General features: G+C 33.5%; 1 protein-coding gene across 1 annotated transcript; it reads right to left on the bottom strand.

Moving 5' to 3' along the window:
- Window positions 1-11,770: 11,770 nt before the first annotated feature.
- Window positions 11,771-16,275, bottom strand: LOC111881218 (chaperonin CPN60-2, mitochondrial). The gene is made up of 18 exons (XM_023877633.2): window positions 16,045-16,275; window positions 15,922-15,946; window positions 15,690-15,821; window positions 15,002-15,161; window positions 14,729-14,904; window positions 14,530-14,625; window positions 14,285-14,389; window positions 14,091-14,177; window positions 13,914-14,003; window positions 13,732-13,812; window positions 13,562-13,630; window positions 13,391-13,468; window positions 13,214-13,309; window positions 13,042-13,141; window positions 12,829-12,932; window positions 12,639-12,744; window positions 12,222-12,300; window positions 11,771-12,123 (listed from the first exon to the last, which is right to left on the bottom strand). Exons 1-18 carry the CDS (start codon window positions 16,080-16,082, stop codon window positions 12,015-12,017), a joined length of 1,731 nt encoding a protein of 576 aa, XP_023733401.1. The 5' UTR covers window positions 16,083-16,275; the 3' UTR covers window positions 11,771-12,014.
- Window positions 16,276-22,636: the final 6,361 nt, after the last annotated feature.

Raw genomic sequence — 22,636 nt, 5'->3', positions numbered from 1 at the left:
TATAAGGCGTGATTGGTTGCGAAGGGCTTTACACAAACTCCCAGAGTTGACTATGATGAGACCTTCTCACCAGTTGCGAAAATAAAGTCTATTAGAGTGATGCTAGCTATTGCCGCATTTCATGATTATGAGATTTGGCAAATGGATGTCAAGACTGCTTTCCTTAATGGGAAGTTGGCTGAGGATGTTTACATGGCTCAGCCAGAGGGTTTTGTTGATCCGAAGCATCCAAATAGAGTGTGTAAGCTTGAGAAGTCCATTTATGGACTTAAGCAAGCGTCTCGCAGATGGAATCTTTGCTTCGATGAGAAAGTCAAAGAGTTTGGATTTGTACGAAACGAAGATGAATCATGTGTATATGTCAAAGCCAGTGGGAGTATAGTCAGATTCCTCGTTCTGTATGTCAATGACATACTACTCATAGGAAATGACATCCCGACACTACAGGAGGTTAAGTCCTGGCTCGGGAAGTGCTTCGCTATGAAGGACCTCGGAGAGGCTTCCTATATTTTGGGAATAAGGATAGTAAGAGAACGAAGTAAGAGACTAATAGGACTTAGTCAGAACACTTACTTGGATAAAGTACTGAAACGTTTTAGTATGGAAAATTCGAAGAAGGGAGAATTACCGATACAAAGTAATGCCAAGTTGAGTAAGACTCAAAGTCCGAGTACCGAAGCTGAGATAGTAGAAATGAGCCGAGTACCATACGCTTCCGCAGTTGGCTCAATCATGTATGCTATGACTTGTACTCGCCCTGATGTAGCCTTTGCTTTGAGCATGGTTATTAGATATCAAGGGAACCCTGGCAGAGCCCATTGGATTGCGGTCAAGAATATCCTTAAGTACCTTCGGAGGACCAAGGAATGGTTTTTAGTCCTCGGAGGGAGTGATGACTTGAAGGTGCGAGGGTATAGTGACGCCAGCTTTCAAACCGACAGGGACAACTACCGTTCGCATTCAGGCTGGGTCTTTACCCTGAATGGAGGAGCAGTAACTTGGAAAAGTTCTAAGCAGGAAATCGTAGCTGATTCAACGTGCGAATCAGAGTACATTGCAGCGAGCGAAACGTCGAAGGAGGCAATATGGTTGAAGAACTTCATTGGTGATCTTGGAGTTGTGCCTGCCATAAAGGAGCCTATGGAAATTTTTTGTGATAATGAAGGAGCGGTTGCCTTGACCAAGGAACCAAGGGATCATGGTAGATCTCGACATATCGACAGAAAATATCACTTTATTAGACATCGAGTAGAAGAAGGACAACTCATGGTTAAGAGGATATCATCAGAAGATAACCCAGCAGATCCACTTACGAAGGGACTGAGCAGGGTTAAGCACTTGCAGCATGCTAGGAGTATTGGGCTGAAGGATGGTATTAGTTTAGATTAGATGGTATTAGAAACGTGTAATAGATAAATGTAATTAACATTTGATGATTAAATAAAGGAGTATTATTTATGAGTAATGTTACTGTCTTATGTTAATTATTTAGCTATTGTTTCACTTTGCATGTTTTGACTTCCAGAATAATTGAGTTTATTTAGAATAATCGAATTATTCAAACAGTCCACAATCGTTCATATGTTGGAAGTAGGTATGAATGAAGATTGTCATGAATTGGTGTGTAGATTGTCTAAATGGTATTAGACATAGCAAAAGTTTGCTGCAACATTCATGAGTTCTTATGAACTAGTTTTGAGCATTGGAACAAACCCACACTTGCTGGAATCACCTTTTGGAATGTGACGAAAAAGGTTGATCGCAAGACGATAATATCATATGGTCTTAAAACCTAGATATATGGTTTGTTATTTGTTAATTGGTTGTACATTGATAATGCGAAACCACATCAGTAACTTGATGTTATAAAACGCATTGTTGTGTATAGTTGATTAATGAATAAGTAAATGCATATAAGTCGAAGTTTATCTGTTACTTTTATCCTAAGAGGGTAAAAGCGATATCTCGGCCGCTCGATGATTTGATTTGACTTATGTGTCGGGCCCGGTCATAACTAAATTGATGTGTTCGATTAAGTTCTATGTCGAATAAATCTGAGATCGAGAAACCAACTGCTGGACAATTAATTCCATAAGAATTTTCTGCATCATGTCTAAACAGAGGACTATACGATCCCTTATCTAAAGGACAGGACTGATAAGATCAGAGTTTGACAGCGCCTTTGAGAGCTACGATTGCTAATCGGATTATGCTTGTGTATATAGTTACTAGACTTATCCAAGTGGGAGACTGTTGGAATAGTGTCTAAGGCTGCAACTATATTTGGCAAGTATTTGACCTGATTGTGCATGGTCCTTTTGGGTTGTCTTCACCATAGCAACTTGACAGGATGATTTATAATGAGAGAAGAAATATTATTAATATATTATGAAGAATAATATAAGGAATAATATTATTGTTATTTGATTAATATAAGTCATAAATTAATTAGGAATTAATTTGGTGACTTAAAGTGATTAATTGAATAAAGGGGCATAAACTGTCAATTGTATGATAGTTGTACTTTGGGCTATAATCCCTTATGGATAAGGGGTGGACGTTTTTAGGGTTTGGAAGGACCTAGAAATCGTCCACGGCTTATCATTAGGGAGATTGGATTGCTTAGGGGCTAAGTTATCCAATTAGGGTTTAAGGGTGAAACCCTAGGAGCCTCACTAGTATAAATAGACCCATGGGGTCAAGGAAATCGGCACTCTTGCTTTTGAAGAAACCCTGGCCGACTTCCTCCCCTCTCCTCTCTCTTTCTAATCATCCTCTTGCTAAGTTGGTGTTTGTAAGCCATTAGAGGAGTGACAATTGTGACTCTAAGCTCCAAGGACAAGAAGAATCAAGCAAGATACTTAAGGTAATCCTTTAGATCTGTTTTCTTATGTTATTATACTAGATCTATTGATCAAAGTCTTGGATATATTGCATGTTCAATTAGAGAAACCTAGATCCAAGCATTAGGGTTTGTATGTGCACATAGGAATGTTCTTATGGCTCAAACCCATCACGCGCGACGTACGCTTCCATTGGGCTTTTAAGGCATGTGGGCCCTAATTGACCTTGGGCCTAGTCATATTAGATCAGTTAGGCCCTGGAATTTATTATTGGATCATTGGTAGCATAGTTGGGACTTTTGGGCCTTATGGCCCATAATTGTTGTGGGCCTTGGATGTTAGGCCCATTAATGTAGGAAGACTTTTGGGCCTTATTAAAGGAGTTTGGACCTAGGATTTGGGCATATGCCTTGAGTTGTGACCTAATTCTAATTAGGTTAAGTTGTGTATATTAAGTGTGAGATTTTCCGGATTGGTAGCGGAGCAGTATTTTCATTAGCAGACTGAGATAAGTCTTTTCACTATGTCAATGGGTCAAAGGCACCAATGTTAAACCATTATTTGATATGTGGATTGTTATTTGTTAGGCATTGATTGTATGAAGACCCCGGGAGTAGCCCATGGCACTTATGTGAAGACCATAGGGGTAACCCATAGCACCTGGATATCAGACTATGGGGGTAGCCCATGGCCTTTCAGGTAAAGACCATGAGGGTAGCCTATAGCATTCCAGGTAAAGACCATGGGGGTAGCCTGTGGCAGCTTATGTATGATGCATGGTATTATGTGGTTGTATGTTATATGATATTTTGGGAACTCACTAAGCTTTTGCTTACAATTTATTTGGGTGTTTCAGGTGCTTCCGGTATAAAAGGGAAGGGCCCGACTTGATGGCGCAACATTCACTCTCCAGCACTTTCCGCATTTATCTGCTTTTATACTTCTATATTAGATACAATATGATGTAATGGATTTTTGGGAACAAATTATTAATGTGCTTCTATTTTCAAAAATGAAAATTTTTATCGGGTTTTTGGGTTGTTACAACTATAGCACAACAAAGTTTGGTGAATTTATACATTTAGTCACTCAATCATTTTTTGTGCGCTTGGTCCATACAATTGATTTTTGCCTGTTAAATAGAGGCTTGACCCCCAAACTAACAAGTTTCCAGGTTAACCCCAATTGCTTTGCATCCTACTTGGCAAAATAGGTTCATGTTAATGTCACATGTTGCTTATGTTGTATCCATATTTACTTAAATAAACATTTAATACTACAAATAGTTCTTTGATTGAAGTTAAACACCTTTCCCTTAGCCGACATGCTTGCGTTAGTATCCTTATAATTCGAATGTCTCTCTTATCGTCTCCTAAATTGAAGCTAGCATCTGCCTTGTTCTATTCAATCGATTGCATGACACAAAATTACACCCATTCTCTTTCTTTTACTCCCTCCATTGAATCTTCAATTCCCACTCCGCCTTTGTGTTTTCTAGTTTCACTCAAAGCAACAGATGAACAGGTGGTCTTTCGTGATTCGATTTGTGGTAAACAGGGCTTGATTTCCTTGTATTCAACTTTTGCAGATGGGTGTGGATTTTCCATCTTCTCTCTCTTGTGTTTTTTTTATTAAAGTTGTTGTATGGCTAATGTGATGATTGAGGGTGAAGATGGTGATGATAGATACCAAATGTGGTGCTGGAATGAAGGGTTGCTAATAAACAAAGCAAGGAATGGAAATAGTGATGGTGGTCAAGGCGATGACAATGGTGCCCTTCCTATTTAATGAGAATGCTTTCCGGTAGTTTCTGAGATTTCCCCAATCAGTTCATTATTGGATATATTCAACAATTTCAGATGTGATGTCAAGAACTTGAAGAGATATAAACAGTGGAAATAAAAGAATCATATATACTTCGAGTCAGCTTGTTCCCTCAAAATAGAATGTTTTGTAGCCCTAACTGAAATACCCAGGAAAAAACCATGCGAATGATTTCTGAATCACATCCACTCTCTGAAGATTCTGGTATAAGATATCAACGATCGACGCTTCAGATTAAGAATCCATGTTTATAGATCTTTTTTTTCCTGGGTCCACCTGATGCAAACGAATTTCTAGGGTTTTTCGGACATGAAGGGTTTCTGGAATCGAACTTTGCAGGTTTAGAGTCGATGTTTACATATTCAGTGTTCAAGATTGTAAAGGTCAGTGTCCTTGAAAATCTCCATTGGTTCCGAAAATGTATATAGTCTCCAAAATTTGTGGTGGATGGTCACGGTGGATGGTGAGAGATTATTTTTGTTCTTATGTGGAATATTGAGAAATTGTTTTTATGTTATTTTTTAATTTTCAGGTTAACAAATATATTGATTCATCAGCTTGCTTAGCTAAAAATGATGTAATTGAAACGGGTTTTGTAAGTCTATTGATCAATTGTTATGCTATAATACCAAAAACCATCTAGCTATAAAAAAGCAAGTGGTTGTTTGACATGTTTTCTTGTCACCGATACATGATATAACCGGTTTTATATGCTAGATAAGTACTTGAAATTTGAAATTTGTGCTCAAAAGTTGACGTGGCAAGATGTTGCTTAAAACTAAAACTCTAGGTCTAAAGTAGACATACACACATATGTCTAGGGACCAATAATGTAAAATATGGGGCAAATGTTACACAGGTTCTAATTCCCATTTCCCAGTTCTATTTCTTCTGTGCGTCTTTACAATAAGCACATATACAGGGTGCAGATTTAAGAATGGTGTATCAGTTTTATAACTTCACAGTGGATAATTAGTCGAGACTTCTACAGTAATTCAAAAACAAAACTGTTTTTGGGTGCGTATTTCACGAAACTTTTTGATCTCGAATCAGGTAACAATTAAGGTCTAATTCATACCGAGTTGTCTTTGTTTTGGTGATTTGAATCGAAAATCGGGTCCTTCAACAAAGAAGTTTTGTGTTGAGGTGGAGTTTGTAGCATCGCACACCAAGTGTTCGATAAAAAGTTCTCAAAGAGGTCCATGGGTGTTCTTGGGGTTCAGGAACAGGGGTTTGACTACCAACGAATACCACAGGAAGTAAAGCAAGTAAAGAACTCCAATGACTATTAGCAGCCATGAAAAAACGGTGATTATGAAGAAGATGGAGGGTGGGTTGTTGATGTTGGAAAGAAGAAAATTGTCTCGAAGGCGTTGTGTTTCTTGATCTCCTCAATTACCCACAAAGAAGGTAAGGAGAATGACTTTTTGTGCAATCTAGCTTTTGATTCAAGCGGGTGGTGAGATGGTAGCTGAATGAATTGTAGGTAAGGAGAATGATTTTTCAGGGAGAGATGAAGGAAAATAGAGAGAACACAGTGATGGATTCCAATATTTCATTAAAGTCAAGGGGTAACGGAATTACCCTTTTAAAAACTTGAAAAGGGCATTTCAAACCCGATAAACTCTATATTATTCCCTAGAAAGTTGGAAAATAACATTAGATGCCTTTTAAATCAATTCGAATATATATATATATATATATATATATATATATATATATATATATATATATATATATATATATATATATATATAGTGCCTGCTTCGGTGGATGATGGTGGCGATTGAGGGGACCTATATATGGTTGAGGAGAGATTGGTGGTCACTGCTCACTGCCCACTGGTGCTGGCTGCTGCCACCTTTGATGGTCGTTAGTTATTATTGCAGGTGGAGTGAAATTAAGTGAGATTGAGAGAGAGATAAGGATAAGCTTATTTACTTTTTTGTCCAGAAATCACGTGAAGGAGATCAACGGTGGGGATTGAGACCGTTACTTCTCTTTTTATTTCTGAGTTCTGAGCCATGGGATGGGTTTAATCCTTTTTTTATCCTCGATGAAACATACGACTGAGATCGAGGGTACCTCTTGGGGTTCCGGTTAAGGTAGGCGGTGGGAGGGGGAGGTCGGTGGTAGGGGATGCCGGTGCCCGGTGGTGGTGTTATTATATAGGAGGGAATGGTGTTGGTTTGACGGTGTTCAAAGACTAAAGCTTAAGGGATGAGGTAGGTAGGTAGAGTGGGTGAAATAGTAATTCAACAATTACTTAACGTCACAGAGGGTGTCAAAATAATAGACCAAAGCAAACCTTCAATACATAACTATTTTTATGAAAATTTCTAGATTTTTTAGCCTCCAATGATAGAGATTAAACAGCAAACTACAAAGACATTTTTGCAATTCTCTGATATCAAAAATATTTTCATCGTTTTTGTGTTGTTTTCTAAAGTTTAATGATATGTCATTTCCACCTTTTAGTTACAGTTGTATCTTACCTTTTGTAACAGCGTAAATGAAATGGTTGATTGTGATTAGGGAAAAAAAATCCGATTAAAATCGTAATCTTAATTGTTACGTTTTGATTCAACATATGTTTTGTAAGAATGACACGATGTTTTTTTTTTGGTTTATTTAGATATAATGATATATAATGTTTTGTGGATGGTATCGCTATCAGCTTGGGAATAGTGGAGGGATGGGAAGTACCATCTGTGTCCCGGTACCAAGGCTTTTGAGCCCGCTTCGAGTTGTGCTTGCCGAGCTATTTTTTTTTCATCTTGTACTTTATGCATTATTATTTGTACCAAAAGGTTGGATGGGAGAGACGTGAAAAATTGACCATTTTCTTGGGTTTAAAGATATAAGAAATGGAATAGAAATAAAGAAAAAAACTGATGCGACTTGAGGAAAGAGGAGGGAATGATCGATATCCATGACTCCCTTCCCTATCTTCCCACAAACCACATATTTGTCACATAACTTATGTGACATAAGTTTTTTTCATGTCTTTTTAATATTTCCTCCTATCATTAAAAACATGAAAATTCTCATCTTTCGATTCCCGATCATCCCTAAACCCATGTAATAAATAAAGAAACACAAAGTATAATAAGATGCCAAGAAAAAGAAAAATGAGACAGAAAGTTCATAATATTTTACCCGAAAATCTTTCTCTCTTCTTTCCTAAAACACATGGAGTTGTGCTCTCAGTTCCTAATGCCCCGTTCCCGGGACTATTTCGACGATACCGTCGACCCTTATACCAGTTTTTAAACGTATTTTTTAAGTTATTAATGTATTCTTTTAACGTGTCTTTTGATTATTAATATGTTAACTTTTATATATGGTAAAAATATAGTTTGTTTGGATAAGAAAAAGTTATTACTTAGAAAAATATTAAAAGATATTTATTTTGATTAAAAAGTCTTTCTTGTATTTATTTAACGATTAGATAACTTGATAAAAATAATAATAAATAATAAACATGTTAAAAACTATAAGATGATAACATGTTGAAGCAAAAAAAACATGTTAAAACAATATATTGACATAAAAACTTGTTAATGGTGGTAAAAGTTATCAAAAGAAAAAACAGTTGTATAACACTATAAGTATGAAACGGATTTCATAATTCTGCTTTTATAAATTTTACCAATATATTAATAAAACTTTAACATGTTTTTTTGCTTCAACATGTTATCATCTAATAACTTTTAACACGTTTTTTTATCAAATTATCTCATTGTTGGAGAAATACACAAGACTTTATAATCAAAACAAATGTTTATATTAATATTTTTTCAAATCATAACAAATTTTATCTAAGCAAAATCCTTTTTGTTAAAAGGTGATACCATATTGAAGCGAACAAACGTTTAAAATAACATATTGATAACATAAAAAAATAAGTTAATAGTTAGGTTAGTGATATTTTATGTATTACAATCTAATCCTAAAAGGTATAAGTGTCATTGCATTAGTTTTGTTGAATTTTTAGGAAGATAATGATAAACATCGGTCAACTCTGTATGCACGTAAGGACATAAAGACCAAGTGTTGTTGGATTAGTTTAGTGGGTATGTACATACTAAACATTATGGACCCAAAATAGGTAAAGAGAAATTAAATATTCTTCTATTTTTCTTTCTATTTTGAAATGATTATAAATGTATTACAATAATAATTATATTATCCAAATATGACAATAGTCATCATTTCACATGGATAAAAAGATAAATAGGAAGAAAATATAGGAGAATATTAATTTCTCATAGATAAAATGTAAGGTGTTTTATTGGTAATAGCCATTTTAAATAATCTAAAACCATGTTACAAGAGGCGAGGTACCAATTGTTACTTAAAGGTTCAAAGAAGATATCATTGAACTTCATAAAACAAATGAAGAACAATATATAAAGATTAACATACTTCCAGTTAATTCTGTTTCACAAAACATATTTTTAAGAAGAATATTTATGAGTATATGTTGTAACTTTATAATCAAATAAGGAATAATTTCGATGAAGGAGACTCTCGTTCGATTAATAAAAGACCTTTAAACGTTCCTTCGAATATATATATATATATATATATATATATATATATATATATATATATATATATATATATATATATATATATATATATATATATATATATATATATATATATTCATAAATTAATTAATTAATTAATTAAAAAATAATAAATAGATAAAAATGTAGATTACATTTATTTTAGGTGTGTCTTCTCTGGCAAAGAAAAAACCAAAGACAACGGAACTTTTGTAATTTACTTATTTGGCAACAAACTTTTTTGTGTAAAAGGGATTTTGAATTGCATCCATTAAGCAGATGTCGGAAGTGGATATAATAAATAAATAATAAATTTAGAGATAGACAGCAATATATGGAGACCGAATCCTCTGCATGTGCCCAGCCCCAGGTCGAACCTTTTAGAAATTTGTTTCCCCACAACCCCACCAAAAATAAAAGTTGAAGGAGTTAGGTCATATACACATTCTTATGTTATCAACTTCATATCATATGCAGTATTTTATTTTATTTTATTTAGATATTAGAGACTGTTGTTGTAGGCGATAGATATAGTGTGCATTTTATTTTGTGGTGTGCAAATTACAAAGTCATTGAAATTGAGTTTCTACTAGCAACCTACCGTTAAGTCATAAGTGTGAGGCCCATTTTAATGACGTTATGTTATCATTGTGATTAAATGTATGATATGAGTGAGTTGAATCTGGATTGAAATGGGTGATAATATGATATGACCCTATGATCTAATTTATTATGATGCAACACATGACATAAATGATATAAATGATTTGCTTACATGATTGGACGACTCTCATCTATTTATTTATTTATTTATTTATTATCCTACCTTCTTCCTCCTTTCATTTCCTCCTCCTCACCCCAATTAATCAATCAATGCATGCACACACCTCAACTCTCCTTAACCATGTTTCCCTCTCTAATATATTTTTTTAATATTAGCAATGATCAAAAAAAGATATAAACCAATCACCGATAATAACAAAAAATAAACAAATAAAGAGCCTATATCAAATTTATTCCGCTTCAATTAAAACCCTCTAATTTTTTCAAACCGTATATAATGGTTTGTCCAATTACATGTTTATAATAAGGGTATGATCCAAATCATAGACAATTATGACAGACTTGAATTACAATTTTATATGGGGTTAATGAACTATAAAAGTAACTAACTTTGGTCTTTGTTCATTAAGGTAATCATGTTTTTTTCGTACACATTTGACTATTGAATTTGTTTGACCTGTTCATAATAAGGTAATATGACTGGTAATTAACGGTAACATTACCCTATTATGAACAAGTCAAACAAGTTGTGTACGAAAAAAAACATGGTTACCTAAATATAGACAAAAACCAAAGTTTTTTACCCATTTTGGTAATATTGCTCTTTATGTTAAGTGCAAGAAGTCATAAGATCCATTGATGTGACATGAAATTAGGTTGCCCGGTCTGTGTGTATGAGGAGATAGTCAAGTATTGGGTCAACCCAGTTTAGATCCAACTAGTTAGGGTTTAGGTTGTATACGCTTAAAAGGGTAGATTGTATTTGTTTTAAAGACCTAGCAACACAGCCTAGCCCATGACTAGTCGGGACTGAACTATGTTACACCAAGCCTAACCTATTGTTCATTGTAGGGCTGTAAACGAACACGAACAAAGTCTTGTTCATGTTCGTTCGTTTAAATTAGCCGAATAATAAACGAACACAAACAGATAAACGAATGATATTTTCTTGTTCATGTTCGTTCGTTTAACAAATTACTTTGTTCATGTTCGTTCGTTTATGTTCGTGAACATGCTAAACAAACATAAACAAACAAAGATAAAAAAAAGAAAACACCATTGAACATATATAAACATAAACGAACATATAATATAGCAATATAATAAAAAAATTTGAATATAAATGAATATAAATAAACTTAAACGAACTAACATAAACGAACATCATAAACAAACGTTCACAAACATAAATGAACGAACGAGACCATTGTTAATACTCGTTTATTTAACTAAACAAACGATAATTTTTGTTCATGTTTGTCATTTATTAAATAAACAAACTTACCGCCGAACAATTTACGAACGGTTCGCCGAACGTTCAGTTCATTTACAGCTCTAGTTCGTTGAGTGTCGAAGCCTGATTCAAGGCACAATCCCTGAGACGGTTCTTGTTTAGCACTACCAAAACGGGTAAAAAACTTTGGTTTTTGTCCATATTTAGGTAACCATGTTTTTTTTTCGTACACATTGGAATAATAAACATGTTTGATATGTTCATAATAAGGTAATATTACCATAAGTACTAGTCATATTACCTTATTTTGAACAAGTCAAACAAATTCAATGGTTAAATGTTCAGAAAAAAAAAACATGGGTACCTAAATGCGAACAAAGACCAAAATTGGTTACCTTTCGAGGTCATTAACCCTTTATATTTCTAGGCCATTAACCCTTTATATGACATCTGATTTTATTTTGGTTTTGCACATACAAGTGTTGTTGCCACAAACAAATGGAATAGGGAGATGTACAAGATTGTTTGTTTGTTTATTAGAGGAAAAATGATGATCAGTTCCGATGCATTCTCATCAAAATGATTACAAAATGTATTATAAGTAAGCAGGCAGCAAATCCGTAATAAACAAAACTCAACTCTAATGGCTCCCTCACTCAAATCAGTGATCTGAATCTGATCTAATTGAATTCATTTACTTGTACAGTTTGATAAATGCTTCAGCCCCATATATTATAAATTTTACCCCTTTTTCCTTTAATAGTCACCCATGCCCCCCATGCCTGGGCCCATTGCCGGAGCCTCCTTCTCATCCCTTGGAAGTTCAACTATCACAGCTTCTGTTGTAGTCAATAAAGAGGACACACTGCAAAGCCCAATACCCAACAGAATCAGATTCCATTTCCATTTCCATGTGAAAAAATAACATAAATTAGGAAGGGTAAAAAGGGTCAGTCATATTACCTTGCAGCATCCACTAAAGCCGTCCTGATCACCTTCAGGGGGTCAATGATTCCTTCCTTAACCATGTCTACATATTGACCTATTAATTTATTTGCAAACATAAAAAAAATAAATTAACAAAAGCCAAACCCTCCACTCATCAACAAAACAAAAGAATGATTTCCAGCCTACTTCCATTCCATTTATATAAATAACAAAAGAACATCAATCATACTTTGAAAAATCTCCCCAACCATACCATACTTTGTATTGGTATTCCAATGGCATTGCCATAACTAGGTAGAGTTTTTCAAAGTACAATGCTGTAACAGAATGCTATGTATATATAATAAACAAATCAAATCAAACTACATTTACAATTACTTTGCTTGCTATTTTTATTTTTATTATTAACAAAGAGAAAGAGAAAAAGAGAACCTTTAGCAGCATCATATCCAAGGTCAGGGTTATCTTGCTCCAATAGTTTCCCAACAACAACAGCACCCTCAACTCCTGCATTTGCAGCAATTGTGTACACCGGTGCCTTCACATTAAACAATAAAATGTCAGCAACAAAAATAAAACTACACTGCTAGCTGTTTTTTATTAGGAAGAAGGGGGGAATTACCTTGAGAGCATTTTGAATTATTTGAACACCAATCTTCTGATCAAAATTAGCTGTAACAAGGTTATCAAGCTCCTTTGAAGCATATAGAAGAGCAACACCACCACCTATATTATATTATATATATTTTGATATTATTAACACAATTAAACATAAATACTGTAAAATAGTACTTGAATAGTAAATAGCATGTGTGGACATGATTTAATCTTTTACCTGGCACAATTCCTTCTTCAACTGCAGCCTTTGTAGCATTTAGAGCATCAGTAACTCTATCCTTCTTCTCACCAACTTCAGCTTCACTTGCTCCTCCAATCTGACCAATCACAGCAACACATCATTTACATAACAAAATTATTTAGGAATAAAACAAAAATAAGAATCATACCTTCAAAACAGCAACGCCACCAGAAAGTTTTGCTAATCTCTCTTGGAGCTTCTCCTTATCATAATCAGAAGTGCTCAATTCAATCGATGATCTCAACTGTAAAAACACAAAATCATACATGTTAGGAAGTTCAGGTACATAAATTAAATATACTGTTAACAAGCTGCTGTAATTAACCTGTTCACATCTTTCTTCAATTCCTTTTTTGTCGCCAGCCCCATCAAGAATAACTGTGTCATCCTTTGATATTGTAACCTAAATGTATATATGTAATGTTCCAAACATTATTACCATATATATATGGGCAAGCTAGAGTTATTGTGGTTGTAGGAAAAACAAAGTGCTTACCCTTTTGCAAGTCCCTAGCATTTCTGGTGCCATTTTATCAAGATTCATGCCAAGTTCATCAGTTATGACCTACAACAAATTTATGGAAATGGAAATAAATTTCAAATCAAAATGTATACAAAGTAGTTGAAAATATGAAAAAAAAAAAAAAAAAAAAAACAGAGACCCACCTCTCCTCCAGTCAGAGTTGCAAGATCCTGCAAGTTTGACTTTCGGTTCTCTCCAAAACCAGGGGCTTTAATGGCACACACCTACACAACAATATGCACTGTTAGATTGGAAGAATTATAAAAAAACAAATAAACAAACATTTGATGAAATAATTGTATAAACAGTCATAAAAAAATGATACCTTGATACCAGCACGGAGTTTGTTAAGAATGAGAGTGGCTAATGCCTCACTCTCAATATCTTCAGCAACAATCAGCAGTGATCTTTGATTCTGAAATGCATATAAGATGTGTTAAATGTGTGATTCAGAAGACAAAAGCAAGCATTTTCACTATAAGCTATTGAATAAATTCGTTACCTTCAGAGCCAATTCTAGAACTTTGACTATGGCGTTTAAGCTGGAGATTTTTTTCTCATGTATTAAAATCAAAGGGTCATCTAATTCCTGTAAAAACAGAGAGATTGTCAGTAATTAGATATATGACAACTTATTGGTAACACGAGAGGCAATCTGTAAATAATAAATGCAGTTAGAAGAATATTAATGCTTACACATTTTTGATTCTTTGTGTTGGTGATGAAGTAAGGTGATATATAGCCTCTATCCAACTTCATTCCCTCAACCACTTCCAATTCATTGTAAAGTGTTTTGCCATCCTGCAACCAATCCACGTTACATACAAAACCATTACAGATAGAAAACATTACAAACTGGTATTCTAAGAAATATAAAAATAATATTTTGTTCAATCGCACTGGTCAGATAACTTCTGTGAAGAACTTTATGAGGTACTTACAGAAATGGTGATGACACCTTCTTTGCCAACTTTCTCCATAGCCTTGGCAATAAGTTCACCAATCTCCCTTTCTCCATTTGCTGATATTGTCCCAACCTTTTTATTAGGTCGTATAAAAAAGACATCAACTAATAAGTTAGTACTAGTAGGCTGATTGAGAGAATTATAGCTCTAATTTCCTGCAGTAAATGGAACAAACCTGTGCTATTTCTTCAGATGTACTGATCATCCTAGCTCTGCTCTTCAAGTTCGTGACAACTGAATCAACAGCCATGGTGATCCCACGTCTAAGATCCATGGCATTCATTCCAGCTGCAACTGACTTGCAGCCTTCCGAGTAAATTGCACGAGTAAGAACTGTTGCGCAGGTAGTACCTAAAACATTGTTACACCAAAGATTTAGATCATAATTCATGTGTGTCAAGAAAAAAAAATCCCTCCAAAAGAGTGAAAAAACAAAAAGAAAACTCACCATCACCAGCAGCATCGTTGGTGGCATTAGCAACCTGCTTGACAAGGCTAGCACCCACATTTTTCACCCTGTCTTTAAACTCAATACTCTTTGCCACAGTGACACCGTCCTTTGTCACCTTAGGAGCCCCATAACTTTGTTCAATGACAACATTACGTCCCTTTAAAAGATCAACAATCAGAGTTAGCTACTGTATCTGCAGCAGTGCATTATTTCGATCCTACAAAGATACAATAACCAATAAAAAGCACAACATAACTTCAATCTTCATACTGTTTTTATAACAAAACTAGATAGACCATGCAGACTGCAAATGCAGGAATCACAATATAAAAGAAGGGAAGCTATGTGTACCAGATATCATTCTCATCTCAACATATGGCACAATCTAATAACTTGTCTATGATAGACAGTTTGGGCCCACAAAGAACACAAGTAGTAAGATTGCAGTTAAAGTGTATACCATCTAGAAGGACACTATCGAGTTCGTATAGGTGTTGTCATTTCCGCAAGGAATATGCAAAAGATCCAAACGTTTAATGACCAAATATAGTAATCGAGCTTAATAAGTAAAGCTCAAGTACTTAAGAATCAGGCATTTCAATGGTGCAGTCTATTTTAGACATTGTCAATGACCATAAAAATACAAAATACAATCATCGCAAACAGAAAACGATGATAGAAAGACCTTAGGACCCATTGTGACTTTGACGGCATCGGCAAGCTCTTCAACACCTCTAAGCATCAAAGCTCTCGCTTCTACTCCAAATCTAATGTCTTTCGCAGCGTAGTTTCGGCTCCAGCTTAAATTCGAGCTAACCTGAATCACAACACACAGTAGAATTTTAAGCCTTAACCGATCTTACAAAAGATCACGGGATCATTAATGAACTACAAATACTAAAATATACAGCGTATACCTGCTGCGCATTGTTTCTGGCAATCCTGAAAATGGAAGAGCAAACAACAGCAAAGTTAAATCAATGGATAAGTTTCTTGATGTAGCACATAATTCCTAGATCAAACGTTAGAATGAAACTGACCTTGATTTTGTGGCGAGATTGGCTGCTAGACGAAACATGGCGGCGGCGGAGGAGAGTATTCAGAAGAGAAAGGGCGGAATGTGAAATGGGTAGAGACTAGAGACAGAGTAGAGAGTAGAGAGAGATATTAAAATAGCAGAGGAAGAGAAGGATCCAGAAGAAATCCAGATTCGTTTTAGGGTTTAGGGTTCTACGGAAACTCGACGACTCGAATTAGACGGCGTCTATCTTCTTGTCTCGGATTGGCTGTTGGTTTCAGGATCGGAGTATTGGACACGTCAACTGTACTGGACCTGGCCCAGTACATAACTTTTTGGGCCCGTCTTCACTTGTACTGTTAAGCTAGAGCAAACGAGAAATAGTAATGGAGTTTTCAATTTTTTTGTATTATAGTGGTTTTTTTATTTATTAAACCATTGTATTTGTAAAAGTTGTCTTTTGTTAAAATAGTTTTACTAAAAAAAATTACTTATTATAACAATTGGATTTATGATGCATAAAACAAGTTGTTAAAAGGAAGTGATTTATGGGATCAACAAGATTAAGATAGCGTTTTTTTTTTGTCTGCAGATCTGCGTGGCCTTTTCTGTCTGCACCGTACAGACATTAGCCTTCGCAGACTGTTTGTTTTTTTGAAGACTGCAAACCTAAAAACGTTTGCGCGCCCTCTTCTTAGCGTAGATGTGGACCAGAGTCTTCTAACATCTTCAGATATCTTCTAACCTAAAAAAACATATACATCTTTATTTTTTTCAAGTTTTTTTTTTAATTTATATTTTTTTCCAACTTTATTAATGATAAACAATTTGAAAAAAAATACAAGACTTAAAAAAAACAAACAAAAACGTTAGACGATACAAACATGATATTTTTGACAAATTTATAAATAAATATTTATTACAATAATAGTCGTTGAAGTTGTTTATATAAATATGAAAAAAAAAATCATAATATATTCTTATATTTTTTGCCAAATTTTGTAAAACATTATTTAATACAGTATCGTCAATTTCTCAAGAAAATATTTATGGTACGTTTTTAATGGATTTAATTGAAAAAATCAAAGTTTATTTTCATCTATTTATGTATCAAATTTTTTGATCACTAATTATAATGTTTAGTTATAACTTTGCGACCAAAGTTGTTGGTTTTTATCATATATATATATATATATATATATATATATATATATATATATATATATATATATATATATATATATATATATATATACACGTTAATATCATTTTTATTTTTATTTTTTATACAATAATACATAAAAGTTGATATGGATTCGTTAATTATTTATAACAAAATCATAAAAATATTAAAAAAATCACTTTGAAGTTTAAAAAAACCAGTTTATTTAGATTTTAGTTTATTTTAGTAGTCCGCAGATGTTAAAAAAACAAACAGTCTTCTTTTTTCAGACTGCAGACGTTTGGTCCACCTCTTATACTGTAGAGGTCTACAGATGTGGTCCGCAGACTGCAGACATTTTGCCTCAGAAAAAACAAACAACACCTAAATGATAATCACATCATATCCCGTAAATCAAAGAGGCAATATACAGTTTCTATTGTTCAAAATGACAGCTACACAATTAGGTGATTTCCTTCTTTAGATTATTGTAATTGTGTATAAATATTGGTGGTCCTCTGTTTGTAAGACATATGAAATAAACCCATAATTCTTTTTTATCAGTTGTAATATTTTTATTAAAAAAAAGTCATTGTTGATAATTGAATCAAGTGTCTTTAATCTTTATTATAAAAATAATTTTATCGGTTAATCATTTTCACAAAAAAATCATTGTTTCGTGTTTAGACAAATAAAAATGCTTAGAAAACATTTCATCGACAGGTTTTATGTCAACATTAAACAAGTAATACATATTTTTTTTTAAATCATCCTAGTTATTTTGTTGTCTATAACGTCTTTTTCACTTGGCCTTTTTAGGCTTGGGGAAGTAGGGTGGCATAAACCGACTTACTGCTATGACATGACAAGATGGCAAGTTCAAATGGCATTGAAATGTCTAGCTTAATCTAGGGGTGTGTATGGTTCGGTTATTGGTCAAAACCGAACCATAACCATTATTATTGGTTAATATATTTTGGTAGTTGTTGGGTATGGTTAATATTGATTTTGGTTAATGGTTAATATTGGTTAACCATAATGTTGAAAATAATATAAATGACGAAAGTATATTGACATAAAAAAATAAAAACGGAATACAAAAAAGTCCTCGACGTCAATGTTTGTAACCTAGTTTATAATCCTCTTTAATAAATGAAGGTTTTTTTTTGTCACGTGTCATCTTCTCCTTCATTTTGACACTTGTCATTTTGTGAGAATTTTAGAAATTTTATTTTTTACTTGTCATTTTTAGAGATTTCCATTTTCTTAAAATAAAATTTCATAAAATTGTAATGGGGTGAAATAAAATAATCCTATTACTTTGGTAATAAATTCTCATAAATACTTCAAACGATTTAGTTTCTTTTGTAAATTTTCAAAAGATTACATTATGTTATGTAAAGTATTCCATTATAAAATATTTCATATTTATATATTGATATTAAAATTTTATTTTTAATAAACTCGTATAATATACGGGTCTCACACCTAGTAATAGAATAAAATATGTACCTTTGATACTCAGAGTGAAATAACACATAGTCACATTCAAAATAAAAAACATTCAATAAAAATATAAAACTTTAAAAAAAAATTAACATTAATAATTTCATATATTGATAATTGATATTAACATTAAAATAAAGCCAAACATTCATACATATTCAATGGGATTAAATCAAAAACTATAAAATAAAATAGTCAAACATTTATATTATGTGTTATCTGGATAGAAAAATTCAATCACTCGTGTACATTCAATGTGATTAAGTTAAAAAAATCCTTTGAATAGGTCTATAAAGTCAAAATAATATTTGATTAGGATTAACGGTGTGAGAAATGTCCATTTAGGATTATGAGTGTGAAGATTAAGCTAATTGTGAATAATGTTTATAAATTATAGAATTAGCCGATTAGGAATTACAACATTAATGAATAATCTAACTATTGGCATGATTGAAAGATTGTGTGTGTCTGCGTGATCAACTTTTGATGGTTTGATTGCTTGTTCGTCTCCTAATAAGTGAGGATTAATGAATTATATTTTTAAATTTTAATGGGTCTTAAATAAGTTTGACTATATTATTTTATATATAATCTATAATTTTTATATATTAAAATATAAAGTTAGCGGTTCGGTTAACCTATAAAACCATAACCGAACCGTTAATTACCGATTTTGAAACCGAACCAACGGTTTTTAAAATGGTTCGATTATAATGATTCAATTATATCGGTTAATTTGGTTTTGATTCGGTTTTTCGGTTATTATGTTCACCCCTAGTTTGATATCTCTTTCTCTTTTTTCCATATTATCTATTTTATTTTTTTTCTTGTCACAACGCACCACTCATTTACATATGTCAAGATGACATGAGATATGAAAAAAGTGATGTGGATAGTTCTTACCGTAGACACCACTCCCCAAGCCTTACGATGAACTTCAGTCGTACCATATGAGATCTTATCAGTGGCGAATCTAGACGAAAAAATCACATAGTTCCCAAATTAAGTAAAGCCACTAAAAAAATCAACAACACTTATGTGGGGTTGGGTCAGGTCGGATCGTGTACCTTAAAAAAACCGGATCAATCAGTTCAGCCTATTAAAACCGATCACGCCCCACCGATTAAAAATTTTAAAAAACCAATTGAAATATAAATGAAAAAAAAACATACGTTTTAATGAAAAACTAGTTGATTATTAGTATATTGATAAAACGGTGAACGGAGAGTGAGAGTCTTTGGCATGTGAGTTTCTTTTTATCAGAGCAATTTATTTATTTATTGATATTTTGAAAGTGTCGATTAAGAGTGGTTAATTTTTGTTATTAATTTCATAATTTAAAATAACATATTGACCCTGGTAACTTATTTTTTTTCCTATTTTAAAATGATTTTTAAGACATTTTTTAAAAAACAAACTAAAGGTGGGTCCTTTATTTTTTCTAAGGTAGTTCCTAATTTTTTTGCAATATATATTGTGAATAAAATTGAAATTTTAAGTAGGTCCTAGGACCCACCTTGTAGCTTAGTAGCTACGCCTGGATCTTATGACAATTTCTTTTTTTCATCATGTGATGACAATGGTATGTATGGTGGCCAAGTAGGTATGCATGCATGGCGGCCAAGTAGGCAATGGAACTCTTTTTATGTACTATCAATTTGAAGAAAAGAAAAATAAGTTATCAAATATATAGGTATTAAATAAACAAAAGAAAATGAGTTACATGTACATGTAACATTGACATTGCATCCTATGTCGATAGGTCAAATAAAACTCTAAACCAACTTAATCTTTCATGCGCACACCATTTCTAATACTCCTTTCTATCTGTTGGTTCTATCAAGTGAGGACATTATGTTTCAAGTGTTCGATCTAGTGACATCTTGACTTATGGATCATGCATGTTGAACTTTTCCATAAGTTTTGCCTTAAGATTTTAATGTGTATTTATAAACCTTTCATGTCTGTCAAACAATTATCTTTTATGTTTTATGATATTCATGGCAAAACATCTAATGCAACTCTAAAATATATTTTAAGCTTGTTATACAATATAGCTTGATGATTTCGTTTAACATGTCTCTTCGAAAATGGTCTACATTTAACAATTTGGTCCACTATTCAAAGAATATCTTTAAATAATGAATTTGTTCAAAGGAAAGTGCTTAATTTTTGTTTGTCCTTTAGATTGCAACTATCTTTAAAGGGTCCTCATTCTTCTGATGAGGGTTTTAATACCCCTCGGACAAATAATTTTTTTGACAATTATACCCTTGATTTTAATTTATAAATACTCAAGAGAGAAAAATATTTTTTTAAGCGCGCACGAAGAAATCTTCGTCTGTGTTGGTTCTACCATGTGTGATGTATGATCTTGTTAAACTTGGCTTTTATGTCTGATTTTGTTAAAATTAAATAGATAGGTATGGTTCATTGTCCTCATCGCAGTGGCCATCACCACCCATCACTAGCCGGAAAACAACCACTCCAGTCTGATAAAGTTGCAAAAGCGAAAATTCAGTCGCATCTCTGTCGTTCACCACTACATTATCCTGCAAATTAAACACCATCTCCAAATCGCGCTCAAGATCCACTTCGAAAAGTAGAAACTATAAGGAGATGGAGGTAAATAATTCCATGGTTAACCTTCCGAATCTAATGAAAGTTAATTTGGTCGGTAAAACGAAGGTTGCAAACATCAAGGTGGCCATGGAGACAAACGTTTGTTCTATTTTTGCCACGAAAAAAATCAACATCTCTTTTCGTATGGGCTTTGTCGCCATGGCAAGTTGCGCCCATTTCAACGAGGACGGTGCCGCCAAAGTTTGCCAAGTCCAAGTGGCAGGACTAGCGGTGAGGGAGTCAACGGTACTTTATGCAAAAGAAAGCGCCGTTGTCGAAAGAAGCAGATCAACATTATTCAAAATTTATGAACAATCTGTTATTGCAATGGAGATTTGGAAATGCTCGAACCGCAGCTACCATGTACATCATTAAAAGCATGCATATGTACCAACATTGAAGGAGGAAGAAGAGGGAAACCGTTTGCTTCCCCATGGGTTCGTTTGGAAACAAAAAATATATATTTCCATCTTTTAAATATTTATAGATTAAGATCAAGGGCATAATTGTCAATACATTATTTTTTTTCAATGGAATGATGAAAACATTAAGTAGAAGAATCAGAACCCATCTATAAGTAATAAAGTTTCCAATAAATCAATTCTTTTCGAACTGGTATTTTGCTAAAACATACAAATCCATAATACTCCACGATCTACATACATGTTACAATTATCTAGGTGGACAACTGTTTTATCCCTTGCATAGCAACATTTAATAGATCTTTCACACGATGCCTAAGATCAAGATATTATGACATGTTTCATCTCATCCATGTCTTTAGGCCGATTTTATATTATATAATCACCAACTAAGTCGCAGTTGAAAAGATTTATCATATATGGTTACTAACACATGTCATTGAACAAAATCGCAGTAGGTTCATCTTGCCTCCAACAAGATAGTCAATCTTGATTATCAAGCAAATGTTTGACAGGTATCTCTCAGGGTCAAGTTCAACTCACAATGGCAATAACTTTCATCCATTATTCTTTAGAAGTTTAGGCACATTCAAACAGTTTGGGCTTGGTCCTCTAGTCTTCGTACATGAAGCATTTTTTATTTATCATGCACGAACATGAAGCATTAAAAAGGTTCAGCCAAGACCAAAACAAAACAAACCACTCTACATGGAACTGGAAAATAAATGGTAGTGGACCCAAAAGTCGAACCACTCTAAACATGTTTAGAACCAACTATGTCCCAAACCAAACCGAAACTGTATACATACTTATACTTATGTTAATATGTTTGTTTTAACTTGAAAGGACACCTTTAAAATAATGTGATTTCAAGTTTGAATAACAAAAAAAACACCCATACA

This window comes from Lactuca sativa, chromosome 9 (genome assembly GCF_002870075.4).
Source record: "Lactuca sativa cultivar Salinas chromosome 9, Lsat_Salinas_v11, whole genome shotgun sequence".
Taxonomy (NCBI): Eukaryota; Viridiplantae; Streptophyta; class Magnoliopsida; order Asterales; family Asteraceae; genus Lactuca; species Lactuca sativa.
The sequence above is the reverse complement of the archived record's forward strand: the minus strand, read 5'-3'. Positions and strand labels throughout refer to the sequence as shown.